The sequence below is a fragment of the Temnothorax curvispinosus genome, unplaced genomic scaffold, assembly GCF_003070985.1.
Source record: "Temnothorax curvispinosus isolate PA1 unplaced genomic scaffold, ASM307098v1 QBEX01015766.1, whole genome shotgun sequence".
NCBI lineage: Eukaryota > Metazoa > Arthropoda > Insecta > Hymenoptera > Formicidae > Temnothorax > Temnothorax curvispinosus.
Genome location: NW_020225546.1, coordinates 514,526 through 539,359, shown reverse-complemented (window position 1 = coordinate 539,359; position 24,834 = coordinate 514,526). Strand labels below are relative to the sequence as shown.

Here is a 24,834-nt window from a genome sequence, read left to right as displayed (position 1 = left end):
CGGCGAGATTGAGATTTCGGTCCTCCGCCGCAGAGCAGCTGTCAGATATACTCGTATATGAACCGACGACCGACGACGGCGCGCGCGGTGGAGCTTCGGCAGTCGCGCATTGGTGGGTCAGCGAACGGGTTGGCAAGTGCCGTCGCCGTCTCCGTCGCCGTCGAGCGAGAATATACATGTATATATACATATATATATTTCTCTCGGCGAGCTGGAGAGAGAAAGGCCGAGAGGAGGGGAAGAAAGGCGCGTACGTGCCGCGGCTCACGTAATCTCAAACGAGACATCCACCTGCCTCGTTGTCGAATTATTGCTGCTTTTTCGTCGCTCAAGGCGAATTTACACGCCTCGCGTCCGCACCGCCGTTACGGACGAATTACTCGTCGGGAAAGTGAATTGCCTCCGTAATGGCCTCACGAAAGACGGTCAGACAATTTTCGGGTGACAAATGACGCGTAAAGATAGATACATGACTGTTATTGATTCTAAGATTATTTCTCCACAGTTGACTATTAATCATATTTAATTATCATATTTGGTAATTTATTTATTTAATTTATCTATCTATAATCCAAAGATTCACTAATACAATTATTTATCTAACTCTTTAATCCGTAATCTTTTAATTCGTCACCAACGCGTCATCCGGTAAATTCTCGTTTTTCCTTCGACCCCGGGTCGTTTTGTATTTAATATTTTTCGCCGGCGCAGACTACAACCACTGTGCGGTACGGCGATCTCTTCCATTAAAAACCGCAGAAAATGACATTCCACCCTCCGCGAACGGTTCGCTGACCCTCGCTTTGGCCTTCCTCCCTTTTTCTCTCTCCCCCTTTTTTCGTATACTGGCCATTATACTTATGCGGATGTGTGCGTGCCGTGAAAGAGGGAAAGTAGGAATAGGAGAAGCGAGAAAGGTCGTTTAAATCCTTCTTCATTCCCTCCGCAAGTCGCAACCCCGACCGTGTTTTTGCTTCCCCTCGCGATGCCGAATTCCTGCCGCATGATATCAAAGACAAACACGAACGTTCAGAAGAACGGAACGAGTCTTCAAAATGTTTTACGGTCTTTTTTTCAATTAAATTGTTTTTAATCTTCGGTATTTGTTTTTGCTTTATCTTTTTGAGCTTTTTAAATATCCGACTGTATCAAAAAGAATCTTTTCTAATTAGAAATGTTGATATTAATAATTACACAGGAGCATCTGGAGCATTTAAAATTAAAATAATTAACGAATTATAAAGTAAATAGAATAATGAATACAAAATGAAATAGAGATAAAGTTGGCTAAGTTAAATAAAAAAAGGTGTTTTTTAAACTACCAAGCATCCTTGAGTATTCGCATGTAAAAGCTTCCTGCATCAAGTATTTTTTGTTTGATGACAATTCTGTGTAATACCTTCCATGATTATGCGGCGCTGGCGAATAGCTGAGGCTTTGTCGAATTTCTTCGGGAATAAGAAGCTTAACTCGAATGCGAACGTGTCCAGGTTTTTTTTTCGAGCTTCCCTCTGCGAGGAACTACGCTCATTCATGGCGCAACAAAGCATATTGTGTTGCAATGGATCTTTAGCGGTACTTGCAGACATAGTCGGCTGCTTTGTGTCTAAATCGTATTCAAATGATACTCATGCATTTCGATTGTAGCTATCAATAAATCGTAAACGTAGTCGATTTTCATATTTTACATACGTATGTGTAATTCTATAAAAAAAATATTTAGCTAAATTTTACGAGATTGTGAGATTGCAATTAATAATCTAGCTAATAATTTTATTGCGTTATTAATCATTTATTAATCAAGGTTTTGGATATTATTATTTTTTTCGCTAAATCGAAACGCGTAGGTGGAACACAAACGTACAAAGAGATAGAAAAAAAAAGAGAGAAAACCTTTCATATAACGTTGCGATGAAACGGCGGCCGCGAAGCGCAATTTTCGCGCGCTGGAACATGTCGCACGCAACGAATGTGCGTTCGATGGGGCGCGATGTGTCAGTTAAGTGGATCAAAGCTCGATCGGACATCCGCTCTCGATCGGAGCCCGCGACGCTCGCGCGAGAATCGCTTTCATACATTCGCGTCGAGTCGCGAGTTTGCACAGACTCATAAATACCGCACGACCGCGCGTGTGACGGCCGGGTATTTTCGCGTGCAGGTACCGTGACGTCGATATTTGCCTGGCACTCGCGATACAGAGAATGCAGGCCGGCCGGGAGAGAGAGGGAGAGAGAGAGATCGCTCGTACCAACGTTTGTACGTGAGGAGAGAACCGATTACCTCGCGCAACAGCCATCTTCTTGGCCGTTTCTGATTTTATATTTCTTTGTTTAAAACATTCATGGATGGATTTATGTATCCATGAATACATACGAAACGTTTGTAAAAAAAAAAATCGTTGAAATAAGCGCGGTGTTGGGAAATTCTCTGAGAAACTTCAGACAGGCCGATATTTTCGAATTCCTAAATAAGGTTTTCGCTACGAAAGCTCGTCATTGCGTCGTAATTCCCAATTTCAATTTTCCCATTAATTCCCATCGGTTATATAATCTGTTAATCTATTGTAAAGAAGATTCTTGTGGAATTTCATCCCCCAGTAAGAGTCATTTACTCCACGTGCTTGAGCTTAGTGGTCTCTCGTCGGCAAGCAGAGCAGAGGGTTTATCGATTTCCCCGAGCGCGCACGCGGTTGTGAGCATTTTCATCGCCGGCCGGCATCATCTTTCGCAATATGGCGTTTACGTTATACGGCGCGCTATAATTACGGGCGTTTTACGACGTTGTCGCCGATACCGGGACGCCGCGCCGCCCCGCGTGCGCGTTTTACGAGTCGTACGTGTTGTTTAGTACATATACGCACGGAGTACGCCGCTGCTGGGTGGCACACGTGGAGCACCACTCGACGACGGCGGAGGTTGGCGGGGGTGGTTGACTGGCTGGCTGGAGGCGGAGACGAGATTGAGCGAGGTCAGGGCGGATGAAAAGTCCCTGACCTGGTCACTTACGCTACATCTTTTTTTCTCTCTCTCTCTTTTTCCCTCTTGCGTTTTACGCTACCGCAAACTTCGTGGGAGAAGTGGCACCTCGGGGCTTAATTAGCGAGACAGGTCAATGTTCTGTCGCGTCTTTGGGATGGAGACTACTGTAGGGTGATTCAGGAAAAAAGATGAATGCTTGAAGAGATACCTATTTTTGTAGGAATTTTTTATTACTTAAATTGTATAAGGAGAATATTTCTTATATTAGATATTCGCGCTTTTTTGTTTATCTTAATTACTTTATTGTCTGGTTTTTGATGATTATATACTCATATTTACTTAACGACAGTAATCTGCTCGCCGCCGCTATAAGATTGGTGGTTAACAATCGGTCTTTCAACGATCCCATTGTCCCCTGTCATCGTCGACGCCATTATTCTCGCGTAAGTACGCGCGTCGGGCTGCTCCTTTCCGAAATTCCTGCTCGAGCGCATCGCGTCGAGAGCCGCCGCGCCGAGCGCCTTCATTACAAGGACGATCGGCGCGAAAAAGTCTTCCGGCGCTAACAAGCGGACGTGATTTATAGCGGCGCTCATTAATCACGTTAAGTTTCTCCCTCTTTGCGCGCCAACCCCGGCATTCGCCGACCTCCTTATTAAACCGCGATTCGATCTCATTGTCCTTAACGGACAAAGACGAAACGCGCGGTTGCGCGCCAAGCGCGGAACACGGCGAGAACAGCAGCGGTTGTATTATTGCGCACGTACAACAAACGCGATTCATATTAGCGCTACACGCTAAATTACCAGTCGAACACTGGTGTGTCGTAAACTCGGCAGCCGCCTGCCGCCTCGGCGCATTAATTTTTGCTAATTGCCCGTGCAATCAGTGCGCGACTGAGAATGTATGTATATGCAATGTACACGTATACGTACCAACGTATATATTTATATGTACGTTTATAACGTCGCGTATATACGTGTACACGATGTGTTATAAACGATGTGTGTTCGCCGACGGTATCGGCGACTGCGGCTTCGATCGTTGCATCTCGCTGCGTCCCCCCGGGCCCCGTCTCGCCGATCTTTGTTTGATAAATGACTGGAGCGAGGCTGCTTACGGTGAGCGCCACCGTGACATGATTGATTCGTTATGTACGTCGTCACCCTTACATTACCCCTCGACGACCGTCGTGTTCCATTTAGACGCGTACCATCTGAGATGTAACTTGTCACCGCGATTTCCCGGGCGGCGAAATGAATTTCTCCCGGTGAAAGCTTAAGCAGCAATTAGCAGCTTTATGTGGAATTCGTTAAGTTAATTGAGAACTTCCCGCCCGTGGTCTTCTAATTAAAAATACGCTAATTGGTAACTCGTTGAGGAATCTTATCGCCGGGTATTTCGCTAGTATTTTATCTTGAGATACTAGCGAGATACTCAACGCGCAGCTGTGTCGTCGTTTGCAATTATTAACAGCAAATTTTCAGTTGACAAATCTAGATTACACGAAAATGCGCTTTCTAGCTCTTTAATACTCGCATTAATCTTTCTTAAGTAACGGGCTGATTATTTTATCCTTCAGTTTGAAGCGTTCAATGTCAAGTGATAGACAATAGTTATCATCATTACGTAATGGTATACTTCAAAATAATCTTAATCTAAACTTTCGAGTTGAAGTCGAGTACTGATTTGCGACGTAGAACGTAATATAGACCTCGTCAAGTAATATTTGTCTACTCTTATTTGTTTAGGTGAATCCTGATCCACAAATCCAGTCCAAGCTGGGCAACTATTCGCTAGTGAAGCATCTACTCGACCAGCCTAAGCGCTTGATCGGCATCGATGGCATCCCGCCGAGTCCGGCGCCTTCGCCAACGCCCTCCGCCCACAAATCAGGCACGGATAGCTCCGGCAGGAGCTGTTCCCCGTCCTCGGGACAGGAGTTCAAGAAGCCCGGTGGGCTACGGGGCACGAGCGCCGCGTCTTCCTCGTCGAGCGCGAGCCATCAGAAACGAGGCGGTTTCGTCAAACCCGCTGACGGCAAGCCGCCTTACAACGGTCGGGGTGGCTACCCCGGCCAACCAGTCAAGCACGGCGGCGGCAGCAACGATCATCGCAACCACGGTTTGCTTCCAGCTAAGGGCCCGCCGCCGCCGACCCAGCCCTCCTCCGTGGGGAACAACGGCACGCTGCCGATCGGCAATTCCGGCGGAAGTGTCGGCAATCTCGGCGGCAGCGGCGGCAGCCTCGCGAGCCGCACTCAATTCGCCGGCCGACTGAAGCTCATCGAAGTTAACGTGAGTAATCGATCTTTTGCACCTCTTTATCCTTCGATCGTCGGTCGGGTGACTCGAATAGTTTTGGATACGGTTTGCATGCGCGATGGCCGTCCGTTTCCCCGAGAGTGGACGATAATAGCTTTTCGGAGGTAACGGAGGTTTGATCGTTTTGCTTCGAGTGGGGATTGTTTGAACGTGGGGTGTCCCGGAAGTCGCGTGTTTCCTGTAACATAGATACCGTGGGGACGAAAGAACGGCGATAGCGATCGAGAGGCTTTGATATAACAGTCAACGTCAGGAAAATACGATAAAAAAGGTTTCGTATTTTTACCGTTATTGGCCGGAGTTATGTTCTGAGAATCTGTCACAAATATAAAAAGATTAGAAATAACGAAAAGCGAAAACGATTAAAAGATTAAGGTATAAAATATATAAGGTAAGGATATGAAAAGATTATAAGATCGGATAGAGATGTATAGTGAGGAAATAAAAAAAGACTGTTTTACATATTTTTTAAACGTAAATTACAATTATTTTTTCAATTATAAAACGATAGCATATTTAAAATTTTTCTCTTTATCGATTCTTTCGCTGTCTTGGTTAACTCCACCACGAAAGAGTGAATTCTAGACCGACAAGTATGAAAAATGATCGCGAGTACCGACCCGCGAACATGTGAATGAAGAATGCTTGTACATAATTCCTGGAATATCTCGCATGCACGTCGAGGAGCGAGAAGATTAATTTGAAGCTTGAAAGCGTTCCGGTGGTATTGAGAAATAAATAATCGTCCAGCAATTTCTGTAATTGATGCGTTCGACGCTGCAGGAACACAAGCGCCGTGAATGTTACTCTGAGTAGGCAGTTTTGAATCTTTCGTGCTATTTTTAAATTCTTTATTCTGATATCAGCTTCTCGTGTCACGTATACGTGATAAAGAATTTGTGAAGGCTTTCGCGGATACGTTATTTTCAAGAGTAATTGATTATTGTAATGAAGATAGCACTTTTTATCAACATTAAAACTCGCGAGTTAAAGCATTGTTTTATCTTATGTATCGATTTTTTGTTTAACGCATTATCAAATTCACACGATATTAGCGGTCTCTGCTCGATAAGTGCGCCAGTCGCGGCGGTGACGTCGCAGCGATGCCAGACTCACAAAGTCTCGAACTACTTTAATAGCACGTCTCGCCAAGAGTTGCGATTATTTGTCACGTAAGAAGATTAAGAGCGAAGTTTCCGCGGCGGCCGACGCTATTGTCGCGCGTTACTAAACGAGACACTGTCGAAATTAACAAGTTGCTGGAAATCATTATGCTTGCCGATAATCTTTCCTATGTACTTCTAATTACTCTTTAGAGTCCGTTATAATAACGCGATGTTAATATTGAGAATCTCGATTTTTCAGTATCGTTCTCTGCAAAATTTTTAAATTTTAATTAACCAACGATTCAATACATGTCAAGTGTGTTAGCAGTTCGTGAAGAATCCGTGATTGTACAATAAATAATTGTTATAATAAATAAAAATAATTATATATTAATTAAAATTAATTAAAAATAATAATTATAAGAATTTTAAACATATGAAAGCTACGCGTATTAAAAAAAAAATTAACGATATCCCAATTGTTCGGTTATATAATATGTTATACATACTACATCAATGTCTTCAATTATCGATCTCTCCTCGACGTCTCGAGCGCTATTCGTTTCCGCGTTTAAACGAGCGAATCACGACGTGCCCTCCCCTCGATCGCAAATCGCGGGAGAAAGATCAAGCAGCCATGGCATTAATCATAAAGGAGCCATAATAAAGAGGTTATTATTATCCCCATTCTCTCCCCTCCTTCACGCCGACTTTGAATTTCTATCCCGGAATCATCCGGCGGGTATCAAACGAAACCAGTTGGCTCGACAGGCTCTCGTTGACAGAGAACGAATTGCTTTTCAATGGAAATCTAAAGCTGGGCGGGGATGGTCCAGATCGTAGGGGAAGGATAAAGGGGCAAGGGGGTCGAAGTTTCGGCGGGTGCTATCACGTCTAGCTCCTCGAGGTGCAAATTTCATTGAGATTGACTATCGATCGTGTCTCCTTCTTCGTGTCTCCTTCACCCCCCTCCCTTTTCTCCGATCACACGTTGCCCATCTTTGGAGTACCTCGCTTTTCCCGGGTGTACTTATACAATTAGAACCGATTGGGATGGGGTGAGGGGGCATTCCGTTTCTCCTCTCTTCTTCGTCTTCGTCCGGAAAATTGATTCCCGTTTGTCCCTTCGCCGCTCCCTCCACTGTTCTGGCATTTTTTCCCTCTTTGACAATGGGTGGCGGATCGTTCGCTGCCGAGTCGTTGGCCATTCGTCCTCATCCGCGAAATTAGTTTGGAATTACGCGTAAGGAAAGGTAAAAGGGGAAAAGAAGGATGTGGTCGTAGTGGTTGTCAACCGGGGATAAATTCGTAACCTAAGTATCGCCGTTAATGAAAACAATATATCTTGAGTTTCTATTGCGTCACTCTTTCTCTCTATTTCTTTATTTTTCACTTCTTATTTTGATTCACTCCCATCTTTTTTTGTTCTCTCATAAATACATATATGTATGTTTAAAAAGTAGTTTGTTTTGCGTATTTTTGTTGGAAAAAGTTTGAATAACTGTTGACGCAGCGCAAAAGTAAATTACACATTCTATTGAATAACTTGTAAGCAGGTTTGAATAAGGTTCTTTTAAATCCGTAATAATTTTAAACATTACTGTATATTCTCTATTTATCGCGTCTCGCAAGCGTGATAATACAAATATATCTCTGCCTACCTTTTCTCGCTTCTCGTCTCTCTCCGACTTTCCCATTTTTCGCTCATTCCTTTTCCGTGATTATCCAGTCTCGCCTGCCTCCGTTTTTCGCCCCGTCCCCCACGACGCGGTGTCCTCCGGCTAAAAGTTAGTAGACATTCTCAACCCTTCCCTCGCATCCATGTCACCCTTCCCTTCTATTCCCTCCCCCCGTCATCTGGCGCTTCAGCTATCCTCACGCATTCTCTATTGTTCCCGCGTTTTCTTTCCGGGAATGACTACTCGCCGTTATTCGTGATACCACCCTTTAGGACGTGTCTTTCCCGTTCGTCTCACTTCTACTTACACATTCTTTTCAATGCCTCCCCTTCTCGGCGATGTTGATTAATGATCGCTCGAGGAGATGCTCGTGATAAATCGCGGCGGAATTCCGCGAGGAGGGCGCATTCGTCTGTATAAACCAGTCCCGCGATGAGACATTTGGAATTTTGGTCCTCACGCATACGAGAAGAGATCAGTTCAATCTCGAGAAAATGAATTCTGTTTAACTGTGCGTTGAAAAATAGTCTAAATTCAAATAGCGTAATTTTTCTTCACAGTCTTTTTACTGTTCACTATTTTATTCTACCAGAAAGATATCTTTGTCATTTTTCTTTAAATTAATATTTATATCAATGTTTATACCGATGAAGATGATCGTAACTAATATCTTTTTAATCTTCTTTTTTCCAGGGGTCTAACTCGCGATCATTGATCGATACTCCAGACGTAGAAAACATCCTGAAGGTAAGTCCTCCATGAAAAGTCAAATCATTATATTTAAATCATTATTACGAAGTTATAACTAAAACGTACGATAAAGTTCCTTTGTCTCCCACGTACGTAATACGAAATATTAGATAAATCAATTTTCCGATAAAAAAAATATATATATATATTGCGAAACGTAATGCTCACGGAACATCAGCGGCTCGGTCTGAAGACTGATTGACCAACACCTGAACACCTTTCCGCGGACAAACACGAGATCAGATGTTGCGAGACGCAAGATCGTCGGGCTGTATCCAATGTCGAGTTTCCTTCCCCGGCTCGACGAGAGAGACTCATGCTCGATCAATAAGTCAATCTTCTCACCGATACGCAAGGCTATCTCGTATAGAATCGATTTACCATTCTTCGTTCACCTCCGGCGCGTCCGATCTTCGACAGCGATATTATGTCACGCCTTCGTGAGATAAGCGGTCATGATTTCCCGTTAATCGAAACTTCACGAGAAACCTGCGATACACGATTCTCGTGGACGACAGTTACGCGCGCGACGAATTTTCGTTAACGACGACAGATTCTAATACTTACGAACGCGAACGAATTTATCTCGTTTTTTCTTTTTCTCTCTTTCTCTCGAGTCTCTTTTATCGCCCTTTTTTACGGAGATTAAGCAAAGAAAGACGTAGCGAGAATTCTCGGGGAGCATCTCGCGGGAGGGAAAATCGCGGTGGTCTCTTTCGCGAAACCCGCGTTCGACTTTTGTCGATTTCTAAGTAAAAGCCTCGAGTCCCTCCTCCGAGTTGCTCTTCGTTAATCCAGAAATTAAGAAAAGAGATTGCATTTATCTTACTTGCCGGTGATCTTTCCGCTTTTACTGGCGAACTTTTTCCCGACGCGCTTCCTGTGCAGAAGTTCCTCGGAGCGAAAACTACGACGAAAGCACCGTTATCGTCGCTCGCGGTTTGCGGAGACTACCCGAGTTTCTTTAGCTCGGTTATTAATTAGTGTTGATACGGTTAAATGTACCGCCCGTTGTTCGCTTAATTATTAGTCCGAATAACTCGGAATTTCAGACTGAAGAATGCGACTAAACATTTCAATGGTTCGATGAAACTTTTGTATCCGTGTATCGATCCAAGTCGCTTTACTGTCTCCTATGTGCGTTCAATGATGCTTGTTAATAGAAAATTTATTAAAGCGTAGCCCATGTGGACATTCCCAGGAAGTCTTGTCATACGAAGAAAGTTGCTCGGTTCTATACGTATGATTATATTTATTGCATGATTTTTGTACATGTTCTGTGACACGCGACGCAATCAGTATCAACCCCCTTTGAATATTAATCTCAAAGAATTGTGTTATATATAAACAGTTTCGGCTTACATTTAGTAAATTATTTTTTCGTAAAAACTCGCGAATCCGTCGCTATTTATTTATTTTAATCAACCGTAAGTGGCAGAGAGAGATGAAGCAACGAAGGGGATGATAACGTCGTTTTGTTTAATAGATTCTTTTCATCGCGTAGCGAGTAAACAGACGAGAGAGAACCGTTATTCGCACTCCAACGATACGATTATGACAATCGCCTCACGCGAGATCGTAAATATTTTCCTAAACGCCAACGGCAAAAAACTGCAGCCGCGCGAAAAGCAGCCACGGCTGTTTGCGCGCCGTGAGAAACGGAATTACGGTGGTAAAGAACGCGTCTTTACGCGGAGTGCCCCAGCCCCAGCCCCCCTCCGGACTGCGCTCTCCGACAATGGGAATGCTGCGCACCTTCCTCGCTTCTGCCGCACCGTGGAAAGCGTCTTGTACGTGCTCGTTCGCGATAGCATCGGCGGCAAGACACGCGAACTTGGATTGCTTCTTCGAAGCGGGAAGAAGCGAAGAGATAAAAATAAAAGATGAGCGACTCTCTCTTTCTCTCGGATTAATTTGTGCGAGTCTTTCGTCAAATTAACGATAGATAAACACCGATGGTGCTGCTTTCATACAATTGAATTATCATTTTTGCTCTTGCTTGGATCGTGAAATTGATCATTATTTCGTATAGAGTGATATGTCTTTTGTTTTGAACTGCTCCTTCAGTTTAGATTCAGCCGCGGAGCGTTAAATTATAAAAACGCGGAAACGCGCGGCGGTCGCGTTAATTTCCTCGAAACACGGTACAACGGGTAGCAACAATATTAGAAAATTGCAAATTGCAAATTGCAGAGAGCCGCGGATTACGGAGCTACGTGTGCGTGTGTATATGTGATATCAATATAAATACAGCTGGCGACTAAATTATCCGGGATAAGTAATTACGGTCGTAAATGCGATTCAGCGGCGGCGGAAGGGTAAACGTTTCAAAACGACACGTGAATTTATGGCGCCATTCGCGCGCGGTGCACGTGCGCGGCGCCAGGGCACGGCGGTCTACGCGAAATTTCCACGAGTGCGGAAACGAGGGGCAAGAGGGGGAGGGGGTCGTCCTCTGACACGCTCTCTCGGCGTGTCCGACGACGCGATGATTCACGCCGCCGCGGCCTGTCGTCCGCGTCGTGCCGCTTTCCCCGGGCACGATGTATGCGTCGTGACGTCAGCATTAGGCTGAAAATAGTCGCATCCCGCAGGATTCTAATCCTTTGATCGCCGACGAATCCTCGGCGCAGGAGGGATAATTCCCGACGCGCCGCACGCGTTGTTCTCTGGATTCGACATTCGAGTATATAACGGGATTTCAGTAGTCTACCGCTACCGAGAGAGAGGATCAGGCAAACGAGTTAGGGGTCGACGGGATCGTATGCTAATTTATGGATATGGTTTAATGGCGATTACGGGATCCGATAACATCGAACCCCAGCAGTCGTAACGTTGTGACAGTGTCAATTCCTTCCCCCCCTCTCTCCCGTCTAGATTGACGTCGCTCCGACACTTCGTTCGCCCGTGATTGATACTTTCGTCTGTAGGGCGTTCCACGTGGGCGTTCGCGTGTAACCGGTTAGGGCTTTCCTTCACGAAATGTCAGTCGAGTCACCGGACAAAGTCATTTAACAGGGAAAAGGAAGATAAACTTTTGACGATTTTAATTAATTCTAGTTAATTTAGAGCTTTCTCTAACGATGGTTTGTCTCGGGTATCTCGCATTAAGAACTCGAGAATCACAAAAATTAGAGGCAAACAGACGACACGAAAGAGCGGACCAAGGTGGCGGTCGAAAACGCAATATTATTAATTCTTTCAAAGAGGGAGTAACCGCTAAAAAGAGAAGCCGCTGTACATCCCCATTTGTTTAACGAGCCAGACTCGTACAGAGAAGCACCGCCGCCTCCTCCCCCTCCCCCACGGATTTTTCCACTTTCAGCATGAATTTATGACGATGCCCGGCTGTACCGAGTAGCCGGTACAGTTCTGCCTCTGAAATCTCTCCCTTCCTCCTTGTCTCCCTTGCTCGCCCTCTTCGTCCCTCGTCCCTCTCGTCCGCGGCAGCCGCGGGTTCGGTGCAGGAGCAGAAGCCCATGAATTATTCTCACGGCTCTGCCCGTGGGAAAATACGGGAGTTGCGCCAGTAGGCATCGTAAATGTGACTGCTAATTGCGCTTGCCTACTCCAACGACGACAATGACGACGACGACGACGATCGCTCTGGTTGGCTAGCTCTGAATATCACATTCTTCCATGACCACCTTCTATTTACTTCGGGATGCTTTTGTTTCCGGCATGGAGTCACTCGTATCGCTTTTACGTCTAGCACTTTTAATAGTAACGTTTATTTACATCGGACACGTGAAAGGATTATTGTTGACATGAGAGTTGTAAATCCGAATTTTGGGAAATCTCACGTTAACGAAAGAGTAACCGCAAAAATAGCCTCTTTTTTCACCCTTGAATTTATACTTCTACTTGATACTAAATGATAGTCTATAATGAGTCATGAATCCTCAGAAAGTTTCAGATTGAGCTGGCTTTTTATTTTCAAGATATGGAGGGTCAAAGTTGGTTGCGTATTCGCTGTTTTAAAACGTTGAAATGGAAACTTACATAGTAATATAGGTTCAAAAAACGTATTTGTTCGCTGTTATGTGATTATTTACAGGTATACGCGAATATATGTTAGTATAAATGTGATTAGAGTGAGTCCCCTCGCCTCTCACTTTTGGGGTGCTTGATTAGAGTGAGTCCCCTCGCTTCTCTTTTTTCAAAGCCGGCTCAATCTGAAACTTTCTGAGGATTCATGACTCATTATAGACTATCATTTAGTACCAAGTAAAAGTCTAAATTCAAGGGTGAAAAAAGACAAGGGTGAATTAGGCTATTTTTGGCCTGTTTTTGCGGTCACTTTTTGAACTGAGTATACAAGTTTCAAAAGAATCGATTTGCGAGTGTCAGTTCGTCGATTTAATGAATTTGTGGAAGAAATTCGATTTTCGGTCGAATTTGTTGAATCTTATATGAAAACGAACTTCCGCTTTTGGCTGCACGCCAATTTCCTCCAAGGCTCTCTCGAAAGCGTTTGGCTATTAATTATTACTTGATAGATGTTTATCTACCGCGAGGCTGCAGCGCAACAGCGAAATCTTGGTGGACCTAATACAGCGATTTATCGCACTTCGGACGGTGCGAAAAGCCGTGACCTATATGGGCATAACAGTTACCTATCCAGTGACATTGAATTAATAATCGGGCTTTCGCGTGATAGAGTTGTTCGTACGGAACGAGGGTTGGGATGCATTTTTTAAGGGACTTTACGACACTCGTGCGATTGTAACATACGGCTGAACAGTTTTTCCCGCCCAACTGTCATCGTGTTACTCGACCTAAGCGTCGGATCGATAAGAGCTTAACCATCGGCGCGTTTGAGCCAGTTATCGAGAATGTGGAAACGTCAATCGTGGAATATGTGCGTTGCGCGCACGTCGATCGACGACATTTGTGCGATAAATTATATTCACGAGACGGAGAGAGGCTCGCGGGAACGAGGTGTGTAAAACAATGACGTGCCGTATCCTTAATCGGTGCCGCTTAAACGTGCACGCCGAGGATTTAGGTCGGGCGTTGTTAATGAGGTCAATTCGACGTCGATTCAGTTAATTTAAGACTTTTATCGAAGCTACGCATTTGATGCGGGCAACTGGTTTCGATAGAATTACGAAGTTTTCTTTTTTATGTTCTCAAGCTATTACTGCCATAAAAGTAGATGAATAGATAACTTTTTACTATGTAGATACATCTATATTATACAAAATTTTGTCCTTTTTTTTAATACAAAAACAAGATAAAAGAGACGATATGAGCGAAAGAGACATGAGCAAAACTCACATATCTCTACTTCCTGAGATTTATCTTTAAAGTTTCCGATACATTTTAGATAAATCGTCTGAGTTTCCTTCTATTTCGAAACACGAGTAAAAAAGCAACGTTAAATAATTACAGCTTTGCTGCATGATTACTACATAGATACGGGATAGAATTGCGCTTCCAACACGGTACCGTAAAAAATTGCGGAACGCGAGTTTCGCTTCCGTGCCCATCGGATAGAGGTATAGAGATTGTTATAGCTGGTTTAGACAGCGCGAGAGGAGCCTTAGTGAGGAGGGTTCCTCGCGAAAACGCGGGCGCGGGGAGGCGAAAGGGAGAAGGCTGGAAGACGGCAAGTGCAATTCCATCGCAAGTGCAGTGCCATCGGCCTGGCCGCGCGGTAACGGGTTCTCGCTCCTTCTCGCGTGTCTGGCATAATTACCGGCATTACCTTCGCCGTACGTAAGGTACGCCGCGCCGGTAGTTACCCCCGAGTGTCGGATTGCGAGAAGTTTTTGTCGTCGCGGATGAATTGCCAAATTACCGGGACTCCAGGTTGTTTTGTCGTCCCTCGCGCCAGCTGCCGTTGTAGTTTTCAACAATCGCGAGGAAATCGCGTCCCGCTCGCCGCTTGTAATTTCCGCCCGTGTAGTTGTTCCCCCTCGCCGAAGTGGGCCGAAAGATTTAGGGTTGGCAGTAAGGTTGAGCGAACGAAATTAACTTGTCTAGAGCGGTTACGATCATTTAATCTAAAAAGTTAGAGACGACCTTTGGCGAATTTCACTTCATCAAAAGAATCGACGAAATATATTTCTACCGCATTTTTCGGTTGATTTGAAAAAGGAGAGTCTATATAGTTTAATAAAATTTAACTCGAGAGTTCTTCTTTCCTTCTCGGCGGTGATCTTCGACAAGTAGATAGAAATAAGCCTTATACAGTCGGGCTGGTTCTTTTATACCTATAATAATATTATTCGCGTGAATTTATGCACATTTTTTCGCTTCAGCAAGATCTTTGATAGTATTCAAATGCTGTCTCGGGGATAAGAGCAACTTTTTTTCTGTACATCCACGACAAGAAATTGCTGCGTAGGCAGAGCGAAAGTTCCGTTGCGAAAGCTGGGAGTTACGTGGTAATCCCTTAATACGCTAGGAGGGATAGACACTGCGCCGCGTAACTTATCAGACTGGTAAGAGGTGCATTAAAATCGCCCTTTAGCGTAACGAGCGGGTGCGACTTGCAAATTTCTCGCCGCGGTCGAGTTTCTTTCTCGTTTTTCCCGCGGGCTTGTTGCCCGCCGGCTTCCTCTCGCGTGTCCGGCATAATTGTCGTATCGTCGGCTGGCTTCAAAGTCTCCGTGAAGTACTCCGGAGAGCTTTCATCCAGTTAGTGGGTCATGAAGACGTTCCAATTTAATGATTAAAAGAAAATTGAATTGAAGGAAATAAACACACATTATAATTTCAAAAGAATTTTATTGCGTGTAATATAGAAATGTTAGATTTATACAAGCTTTATATACAGAGTTGAGGCAAATCGTAAAATTTTTGTAAGAGACGGAGGTCTCTATCACGGGTACATTCTCGATTCTCCTTTTAATCCGGAAGCGATTTCTCTCGCTTTATTTTTTTGTCACGATGGCCGCGTCCATTATTCATTCGCAAATTCGACGTTTATTCGCTCGATATCGTGCCGCCGATAAATTCCTCATTCGTAGCGCGTGCAATTTGCATAACTCGATGTCGTCCTTCGTGCGTCGCGCGGATATAAATTATTGGCCCGTGTAAATCATCCGTACGAAACACGCCCGCGAGAGAGCGAGAGAGAGAGACGAGAGATGACTAAACCCTTGGGAATTTCTTTCCTCTCTCTTTTCTCCTTCCCTCTTTGGATTGGCATGCGAGTCTCTTCCGTCAGGCTCGTCTTTAGGTATGCACCGACGATGCAACCGCACGCGCTTCGGCAGGAATAGCAAGAATGATTAATTCGATAAAGAAGCAGTTTTATCGAACTCAAATGTATTATCGGTCTTCTAACTTGCCCGAGGGTATATTCAAGTTTCGTATTTTAATGAAGTATATAAAAATAATAAATCGGAAAGATTATTTTACAGATTGATTACAGTAGAAAATAAATATATTTTTATGATAGGAGATGCATCACACATTAATTAATATTAGATTTATAATATTTTTAGCGCTTTTCCGCGTTTGGATATCTTAATAGGTTTGAAGTCAGGAAAAAAAAAACAGTTTTCTTTAAGCAAAATCTCTTATCTGAGTGCACTCTCATAGCATCAGCAACACGCCAATGTCGTTCAAGTTTCCCTGTCTTTTCCATCCGTTTCCTGCGAAACCGTCGACTTTTATCGGCACGTCGGTGTCGTGCGTTGCGTTTCCATCGGAGTAACAAGTTTCACGGACCAATGGATCTGCAGTCGAAATTAAATTGCACTCCGGGGAGTTGGCGATTACTCACTTTCTGCGCGATACTCTGCGCGCGACCATCGCCTGTCGATAATTGAGTATCGGTTTTGTACGTAATAATAGCGAGAGGGCTTACATAGGGAATGTATACGTGTGTACATTTACGCTCGCGCGTGCGCGCGCGCGCGTCTGTATATGTGTACACACATATGTGTGTGTACAGGTGCATAGCTGGCGCCGAATAATTATGCGTTACAATGCCGGCCGCAGTTCTGCAATTTAATATTTTCGGAATATCGAAAAGAAAATCCCACAAAATAATCAATACACGTGCACAGTTGAAAGCGAATATAATATACTTTTGATTCGTTGCAGTTTATAAATTTCGTTTGTATGTAAGTAATTTGCTTTTCTAATCAAGTGTCTCGTTGGAGTCGCGTACGCGCCAAAAAGGCGATCTTAATTCTACTACTGTCCATTTGTATCAACGTAGATTATAACTTTAATCTCGATTTAACTTAGATTTTTTTATCTTTTCTGGTTTTAAGAACTAGAGAAAGATAAAGAGTAAAGTTAAATCGAGATTAAAGTTAATCTGCATTGATAGAAATGAACATAAGTGATTTATTCGGGTATCGATTAATGATAATCTCTGCTTTTGATTACCAATCAAATTTTCATTGGCAATATTGCGCTCGCTGTTATTATTATCATCGATGTTCGCGGCTTATTTCGCGGTTTTCGAATAATTTGACGTTTTACGTCGGGACTGACAGGGGGAGGATGCGCATCCAGAGCATGAAACGCTTGTTTCCGTTTCGCGGCAGATACTGTCGTTGCTACTCCGCGAGCCCGTACTAATACGATACCACGCATTTGACGAAATTACAGGGCAATTTCCATCTAGAACAATACACATTCTCTTGAATGCGAGACATTATTGATATTATCGTGCCACGTTTTCTTACAATTCGTAACATAATGTTTATTATGTGACCGGATCGGGTATCTTTTCTTTACGCCGCAAGCAGCCAAGCATTAAATTGAACGCCGGCGGTAAATTGCACGGTAAAGAAGCCCGAGTCTGAATCACCGTGAGCATTGGACGGAGGAGAGTTAAGAGACTATCTGTCGTTTTTATCTCTGTAATAATAACATAATCAAAATCGATGCGCCGCACGACGACGTTATGAAAAAGAGAGAAGGCTAAAACATGAATACGCACCGCTGCATGCTGCTACATCAAATTGTATTACGTTTATCGATTCGGAGATTCGAGTAATCGTATTTCCATTAGACTTTCAAATCTATTTTCAAGCGAAATTAATAATTCTGGCGAATCCGCGATACGGAGCGTGTGGTACATAGCTGAAAAATTAAATTCACGGAGCACCGAGTATTCGATACGTTTATTATTATTAATTTATCACACATCAGATATCACGTAACGATTTGGCTGGCGCGAGACGCTCGGCGCGGTGCGCGGCCTATTATTTACATTACGCGGTTACCTTGATGTTTCGCGCGGCGCGACCGAGGTTGCGGCGGTCGGGCGCGCGGGCAGACAGGTAGATGGAGTGAGCCGCATGACGACGCATTTATCCTTCGAAACGTGAAAGCGACAAGGTGCGAGCGCGATACGATACGTCTCAATCGCGATTATTCCTTACGAAAACTCGACGATGATCGGATCGCGCGACGACTCGTTATCGAAGTGATACGGTCGTTCGCCAAAACGATCAATGTCTTTATTTCGCGAAATTGATGTATTCGAATCTATATAAATCTAGCTCGTCTATTACTTTTGTATTGAAACTTCTGAATGACACATGTCGGATCGAGTAACGGAGAGATGTGTGATGTACCGGCTGTTTAATAATTGGCACTTGTTTTTCACGGGATTGCGTATGATGTTGAATTAATCCAAATTCGAATAGTCCTTTTGTTTTATGTAATTTTTAACTCTTAAATGCCACACCTCTCAAGAATCTCGTAAATGACACATGGGGTCAAAAAGACCCCAGCATGAAAAATGTCTCCTTACTCACTGATTTTTTTATATTTAGTTATGAAAATTATTTTCAATGTTGTTCAAGGCTTAGAAAAGAGAATAAAATGCTTATATTGTTAAAATTTCAATTTCAACATAGTATAAAAAATTAAGTAAACTGAGTACTGCTAAGTGTACAAACGGGTAGGTCAATCACTCAACTATCATCAATGGAAGGAGCATGAGCTCCATTTTTGGCAAGAACATTTGAAAATATTTCATTCTAAAGGGTCTGGGGTCCGCTGGACCCCGGGTGGCATTTAAGGGTTAATTCGACTTTATGAATCGCGTCGTATCGCGTGGTACAAACTGTATTTTTTTTTTTGTTTGAGATTGCGTTAATTTACGAAACGTCGCGAATGTGTCGAGGCCGTAAACTGCGACATTAACAGTTTTCGAACTGTAAACAGAGCGGAAAATAAAGTTTCTCACGGATTAAATTTTAGAGATAGACCTTTCTCAATTCGGAATCGTAATTTGAAACTTTGTGTTGTCAAGAAAGTATATTGAAATTTTAAAAGTTGTGCGACACAAGTTACTTTTATATCCTCATTGTAGAATTCGACTTAAGTTTTTACATGAGAATCAACGTATGTTTGACACAAGGTAAGCCGAATATTGATCCGGAAATCGCGAACGCGTACATTATACGCATTTCTAGATTTGCTCGTCTCGATTCTTTTTTTTTTTTGCTGGTGTTTCCGGCTTTTAGGGGTTTATTTTCCGCGAATGTCGGCGTCGAGTGCGCTGCCGATCGCACGTAAGAACGTAAGCACTTCGCCGCGAGGGCTTTTGTCTCGTCGGCTCTTTGTTTCCCGTCGACGGGTGTCTCCTCGGCGGGTCAATGAATCGGCCTGCGCGCCGCGACGACGCCCGCCCGTGGAAATGCATTTCGTTCGATGCTTCGGGAACGTGGCGCATTGTTCGACAGTTTGCGACTTCGTGCCGACGTCGTGTTGGTCGTCCTCCCTATCGCACATCCATGGTATACGTGTGTTTATGTGTGTGAATGCGTTATATTAAATTGTCCCTGAAAATGTTCAATCTTTTCCCACACATTTTATATCCTTATTTTATTCTGTAAGTTTCTATGGCTATAGAGAGGCATAATTTTGGTTTCAAAAACATTAAACGTTAAATTTTTTTTTACAATTTATTTTTGTAACTAAAGTATAAAATTTTGAAGAAAAATTATTCATGTTTAAATATTTAACTAATATTTAATTATCTTCTCCGTTCCACTATAAAATCCGTTTTTCTTTTATAAAAAATTTGAAACGCTATCCATTTTATGCTTTTTTGTTTCAAGCATATTAAGCATTTTGGTATAATCAAGCTGAGTACAAACTAAAATTCTGTTTCAAAAAGTCTAATCGAAATTAAACGGAGGGTGGGAATTTACCGTCGCTTGCAATTTAACTTTAGATATCTAAAAGTCGCCACCTGCTGTAGGGCGTGTGTGTATATGCATCAATAGGAGGCATTTGCGTTTGGATGCTCACACTCGTGTGGAATTCGTCCGGCGAAGCTCTGTTCGTGGACATTGACGTAATCGTGTCCTAGTTGCACCAGTGGCTATTACGCAAACGTGTTGTTATCGAATCGCGACCGCTTCTTTCTCTCGTGCCTCGGGAGAAGCGCGAAGAAATGGGGATTCGTCATCCCTTCGTGAATCACGCGTCAGTTATGCTGATATCTTTCCTCAATATTTGCACATTGATTACCATCATATGTTACAATGTAATCTCGTCATGTATTATCATCTCTTGCCGAGTAGCTTAACTTTAGAATGCGTGCCCTGTCGATGAACGTTAGCTCGAAAACTCAAATAGCGAGAGGGTATTTTCAATAAATTGAAATCGAGTATACTGCTGAGAGATAAAAGCGTTGAAAGTTTACTTAAAATTAACGTAGAGAAAAGAAAAACGATTTGAAAGTGTCGAAAAAGATAAACGCAAGATCTTGAGGATCGTTACACGCATTCTAGAGGATTAATTGAGCCGATTCGTTAACTTACGAGACAAAAAAAAATAGATCTCACGGAATTCTTTGACCATTCTTTTCTGACCATTGTTTTTTTTTGTCGTTCCAGGAGATGGCTGTGCCACTCACGCCATTGACGGCGATCGCACAGACACCGCGGAAGGAGCACGAGTCCAAGTTCACCTTCAACCCCCATCTGGCGAAGGTAAGAATCAATCGATACATCCAACCCACTCACTCACCGTAACTGGCTCTTACATCTCGCCGATCAAAATAGCAAACGGGGAATCGAGAGTAATCACTACTCCGTTTGAAAAAGCGCTTTGACATTCGCGATTGCTAAAGCTAAAGAGGACGCCTTAATCTTTCTATGTTACCAGCTATTTCATAGAGAGAATATTTCCGGTTTAGTGCAAATAGATTTTTTCCTATTGTTACCTTTTTTGCGATTTTTTATTCGAAGTAGTAGTAATAAAACGGAAGGTACAAGAATGAAGCAATACAAGATGCTTTTGAAAGCTATAAATAAATGTTTTATTTAGTTCCGAAGTGAGAAACGTTCGCTTTTTGCACGGCGGGGAAAGAGTTACAGCTTATCGATCATGATATTAGAATTCAAACGAAGCAGAGAACCGTGCGACGTATATATCGCGGTAACGTTTCAATCAAAATAGCGTGAACGTGAACTTCGTTGTCGAGAGCGCACATATTTTTGGGAAAAGCGAGAGGGACGAGTGTGCAAAACGGGGCGAGATTGACTTCGCGCCTGTCTCTCTCGCGAGCGTGATAACTCACAAGCGTGATATCGATCGAGCGGCAACATTTTCGGGATCGTTCGTGCCACTTGGCATGATGTCAAGCGTCGCTCGGTGTGTCGGTGTGCGCGTACGCGTGTGTGTAATTCCGCACGTGCACGTGTATATATGTAAAGACAGCGGGTTTTGTCGAGAGAGGCAGTCGCGTAATGTCTTATTTGCGTGAATTAGCATTTTACGAGTGGCTCGAACGATAATCTCGCATTAAATCACAGTGATAACGCAGAGATTCGCGATAATCGTACGCGATGTAGTCGAATCTACGCGCGTATACGTATACGTCTCGCACACATATTACTACTTCTATGAATTGGTACCAAGAAGAGAGATTTTGGTATTACGTTTAATTAGTTACCGATATGTTTATCACTTCGCAATTAGCACATAATTTCTAATGACAAATTTGAATGAAATTATTGGCGCGTTGACATTTGCGGAGATGTCGATCGTCTAATTGAGCGTTTAATCGATCGGAATTCGCGTTCGGTTACCGTTGTTGAAACACCGTTTTGACGGGCGGAACATTTGATACCTGCGGGCGAGTAATTCTGGAGCAATCATGTCGGCCGGGTGGGAAATGTCTCGGATCGCATTAATTCGAGCTAGGTCCCGTGCTACTTGGCAACGTATCAAGCGTTTGCTGCTCTCAAAAGCTGCAGCGCGCGGGCCATAACGCGCGGCGCATGGAGGGACGCGGGGTTGAAGCGGTAGGGTCGACCGACGCTCGGTGAAAGAGAGAGAGAAGGCCCATAAGAGCGTCGGTTTAATTCGGGGTACGTTCTTCTCGCAGCGGCGTCTCTTTTGCGGTGATACTCATCCGACGTAAAAACCCCGTCGCTTGACCGCGCTGCGAAAAACGGTGTTACTCTGTAAATAAAACTGCGGACGAAACTAATCCGTCCGTTCACTCTTTTCAGCCGCTTGATAAAAATCTTATCGCGATAACATTCATAGATAAAGCGGATCATTTACTTTCCCGATATGAAAATCTATACTTTCTGTGCAATCGTTTAGATACGAAAGAAACAGTTAAATTTATTTTTAATGGACGAAGTGTCAGGATTCTCTAAACTATAAAGACAATAAAATAGTTTATCTTATTGTCAAATGTGAAAAAATATTTAATTAAATGCATTATCACGAAGTTAAATTATTAGATTAGATTAATTTTTATTCGATTTTATAGTGTATATCTTTTCAGCAAATTTTACGAGAATAAAATTAAAAAACCATAAAATAGGTCGCAAAAACAAGAAAAAGAAGCTTATATATAAAAAGTCATGTACAAAGAATAAATTTGTTAAATACCGAGTTTAAGAATAATTGCATATTGACTGAATATTGAACAACATAGTGATATTATACAAAGGAAGAAGGGGAAACAAAGGAGAGAAGGAAAGAGAATAAATGCATTTACTATTGAAAGGTTTAATGATTGCGTAAAAATTAGCTTCTCTAATTTATGCGCGTTATTTATCAATCGATCGGATTTCCGAAAGCTTTTATACTTTCACCGGTTTTTACTCACCGTTTATCACACGCTGTAAACGATTTATAACGTCTGGTAGGACTTTGCATGATATTTGCAGCCCAACACGCTGCAGAAGACCGCATTGCGTATTATAAATTTGTTTCTCCTCCTCTCCTCGTCCCGCCTATACGAGACTGCGGAAGGTTTGGCGAAGAGCTGGGGAAAAAGTGCGCGCGATAAAAGAGGAGGGAAAGGAGACGCGGGGACGACGAGACCGGAGCGAAATCGGCCTCGTAAAAGTGGATTAATTCGGACCGCCGTATATATGGTGTATACATATATACCTTCCCGCCCGGGGGATCCTTTTTGCGTGCGCGAGTAAATTGTAATAATGGCCGAATGCAAAATCGCTGCCGGCGTTTTCTCCGCTCAAACGTCGCGAGAATTACTCGCGGACTTACCGGGGAATGAAATAGCGCGGGCGCGTTCGCGAAATTGCGTAGCGCCCGGCGCGGTGGTTTCCGACCGGTGGTCAACTTCGCGCTCTCGCTGATGAAAGGAATTGTTACGCAGTATAATACCGGCTTTTTGTAGACGGTATAATTACCATTTAGCAGGTAACTTAAGCAGGTGCGTACGCTTTGTAATTCAGATACACGCGTCGCGTGTGAGAGATATGGGAGTTTATTCTCTATCTTTTCTAATGCTATATGTCGCACGTCGCGTAATATAGTAACAGAAATAATTATTGTTACTCAAATTGATGAAATGTTTCGTGCAACGTAGACTATTAACAATGCAATTGCTATTCAATTGGAGTAGCAGTGACAGTAATTTGTCTTATAATAGCATTGTCGTTAGCCTGATTTTTTTTGTACGGTATTAATTTACGGTAGACACTTGGTTGCACGGCTGCAAGTTGATTATTCCGCGTGAAGTTTCGCGGTGGTACCGGCGAGACTGAGATGTTATTTCATTCGCGATTACAAGAATGCGCGTAAAGGGCCGCAAAACCGCGCGATAAATTTCTATTATGCCCCGGGAGAAGGTGCTCCTTGGGTATCAAGGGAGACGCAGGGACGCGTTGTAAATTACTCGATGCGGAAACGAGAAGCGAGGAGACAAAGTACACTCTCGCGGTTCCCTTTACAAATTTTCCCAGATCCGTTTAATTTCCCGCTGTTGTTTTCACGACAACTTTCCTCCTTCGCTCCCTTTTGCAACGTTAAATCCTTACCGACGTTATTTGACAAACTATGTGTAAACTATGCCCGAGCTATTTGCCGTGTGCCATTTTGTAGAAGCGAATATAATTTCCGGTAGGTATGTGCGCGACGACGTCTCGTTTGACGAGCTAGTTTTCTAAGGACAGTAAATTGAATTCTGCAAGAAGGAATTGACCGAACCGCGGTATGATCGGTTGGTCCTTTCCGGCGGAATACGATAATACGATCCTGAAAAGCCTGATTGTCCTGAGTAAACTCTTACGAGTTTTGAATTTTTCTTTTGCAGTTGACGGAAGTCGCCCCGCCAGAGCCTGCGAAGCCTCGTGAGTATCCACTTAAAGCTCTTTCTTTATTTCTTACACTTTCTACAAACTCTGCGTTGGATAAGTCATGTACACGAATGAGAGAGCGTGACATGTTCTCCCCGATTGTAATTCTTTGTCGTGGGAATAATACCGAGAAAAATAATCATTTCTTTTGCGCATTACGCAAGCGTGTAACGAGAGTCATTTGCATCGACGTAATTGGTAAACAGCCTCTCGTTTACGCGCACTTATTTTCATACGAAATCACTTGTTACATGGGAATATTTAATGATTATTATCGTTTTTTCTTTTTTTTTTTTGAAAATTGGACGCGCGGCAGAATTCTCGTCACGCACACCGCTGCATGTTCAAGTTGAAGTTTTATTAACGTCAGCTCTGAACGCGTCGCTGTCAACTTTCGAGCCAGTATACCGCAATTTTTCGCGATAAAACACACGTTG

General features: G+C 43.3%; 1 protein-coding gene across 4 annotated transcripts in view; it reads left to right on the top strand.

Moving 5' to 3' along the window:
* LOC112466007 (AF4/FMR2 family member 4) overlaps positions 1–24,834 on the top strand; it is a 191,006-nt gene that overhangs the window by 110,747 nt on the left and 55,425 nt on the right. For all 4 annotated transcript variants that reach the window (XM_025033846.1, XM_025033847.1, XM_025033849.1 and 1 more), the window contains exons 3-6: positions 4,730–5,275; positions 8,781–8,834; positions 20,666–20,761; positions 24,355–24,391. In XM_025033846.1, coding sequence (XP_024889614.1) covers positions 4,730–5,275; positions 8,781–8,834; positions 20,666–20,761; positions 24,355–24,391 — 733 coding nt within the window. The remainder of the gene's footprint in view (positions 1–4,729; positions 5,276–8,780; positions 8,835–20,665; positions 20,762–24,354; positions 24,392–24,834) is intronic.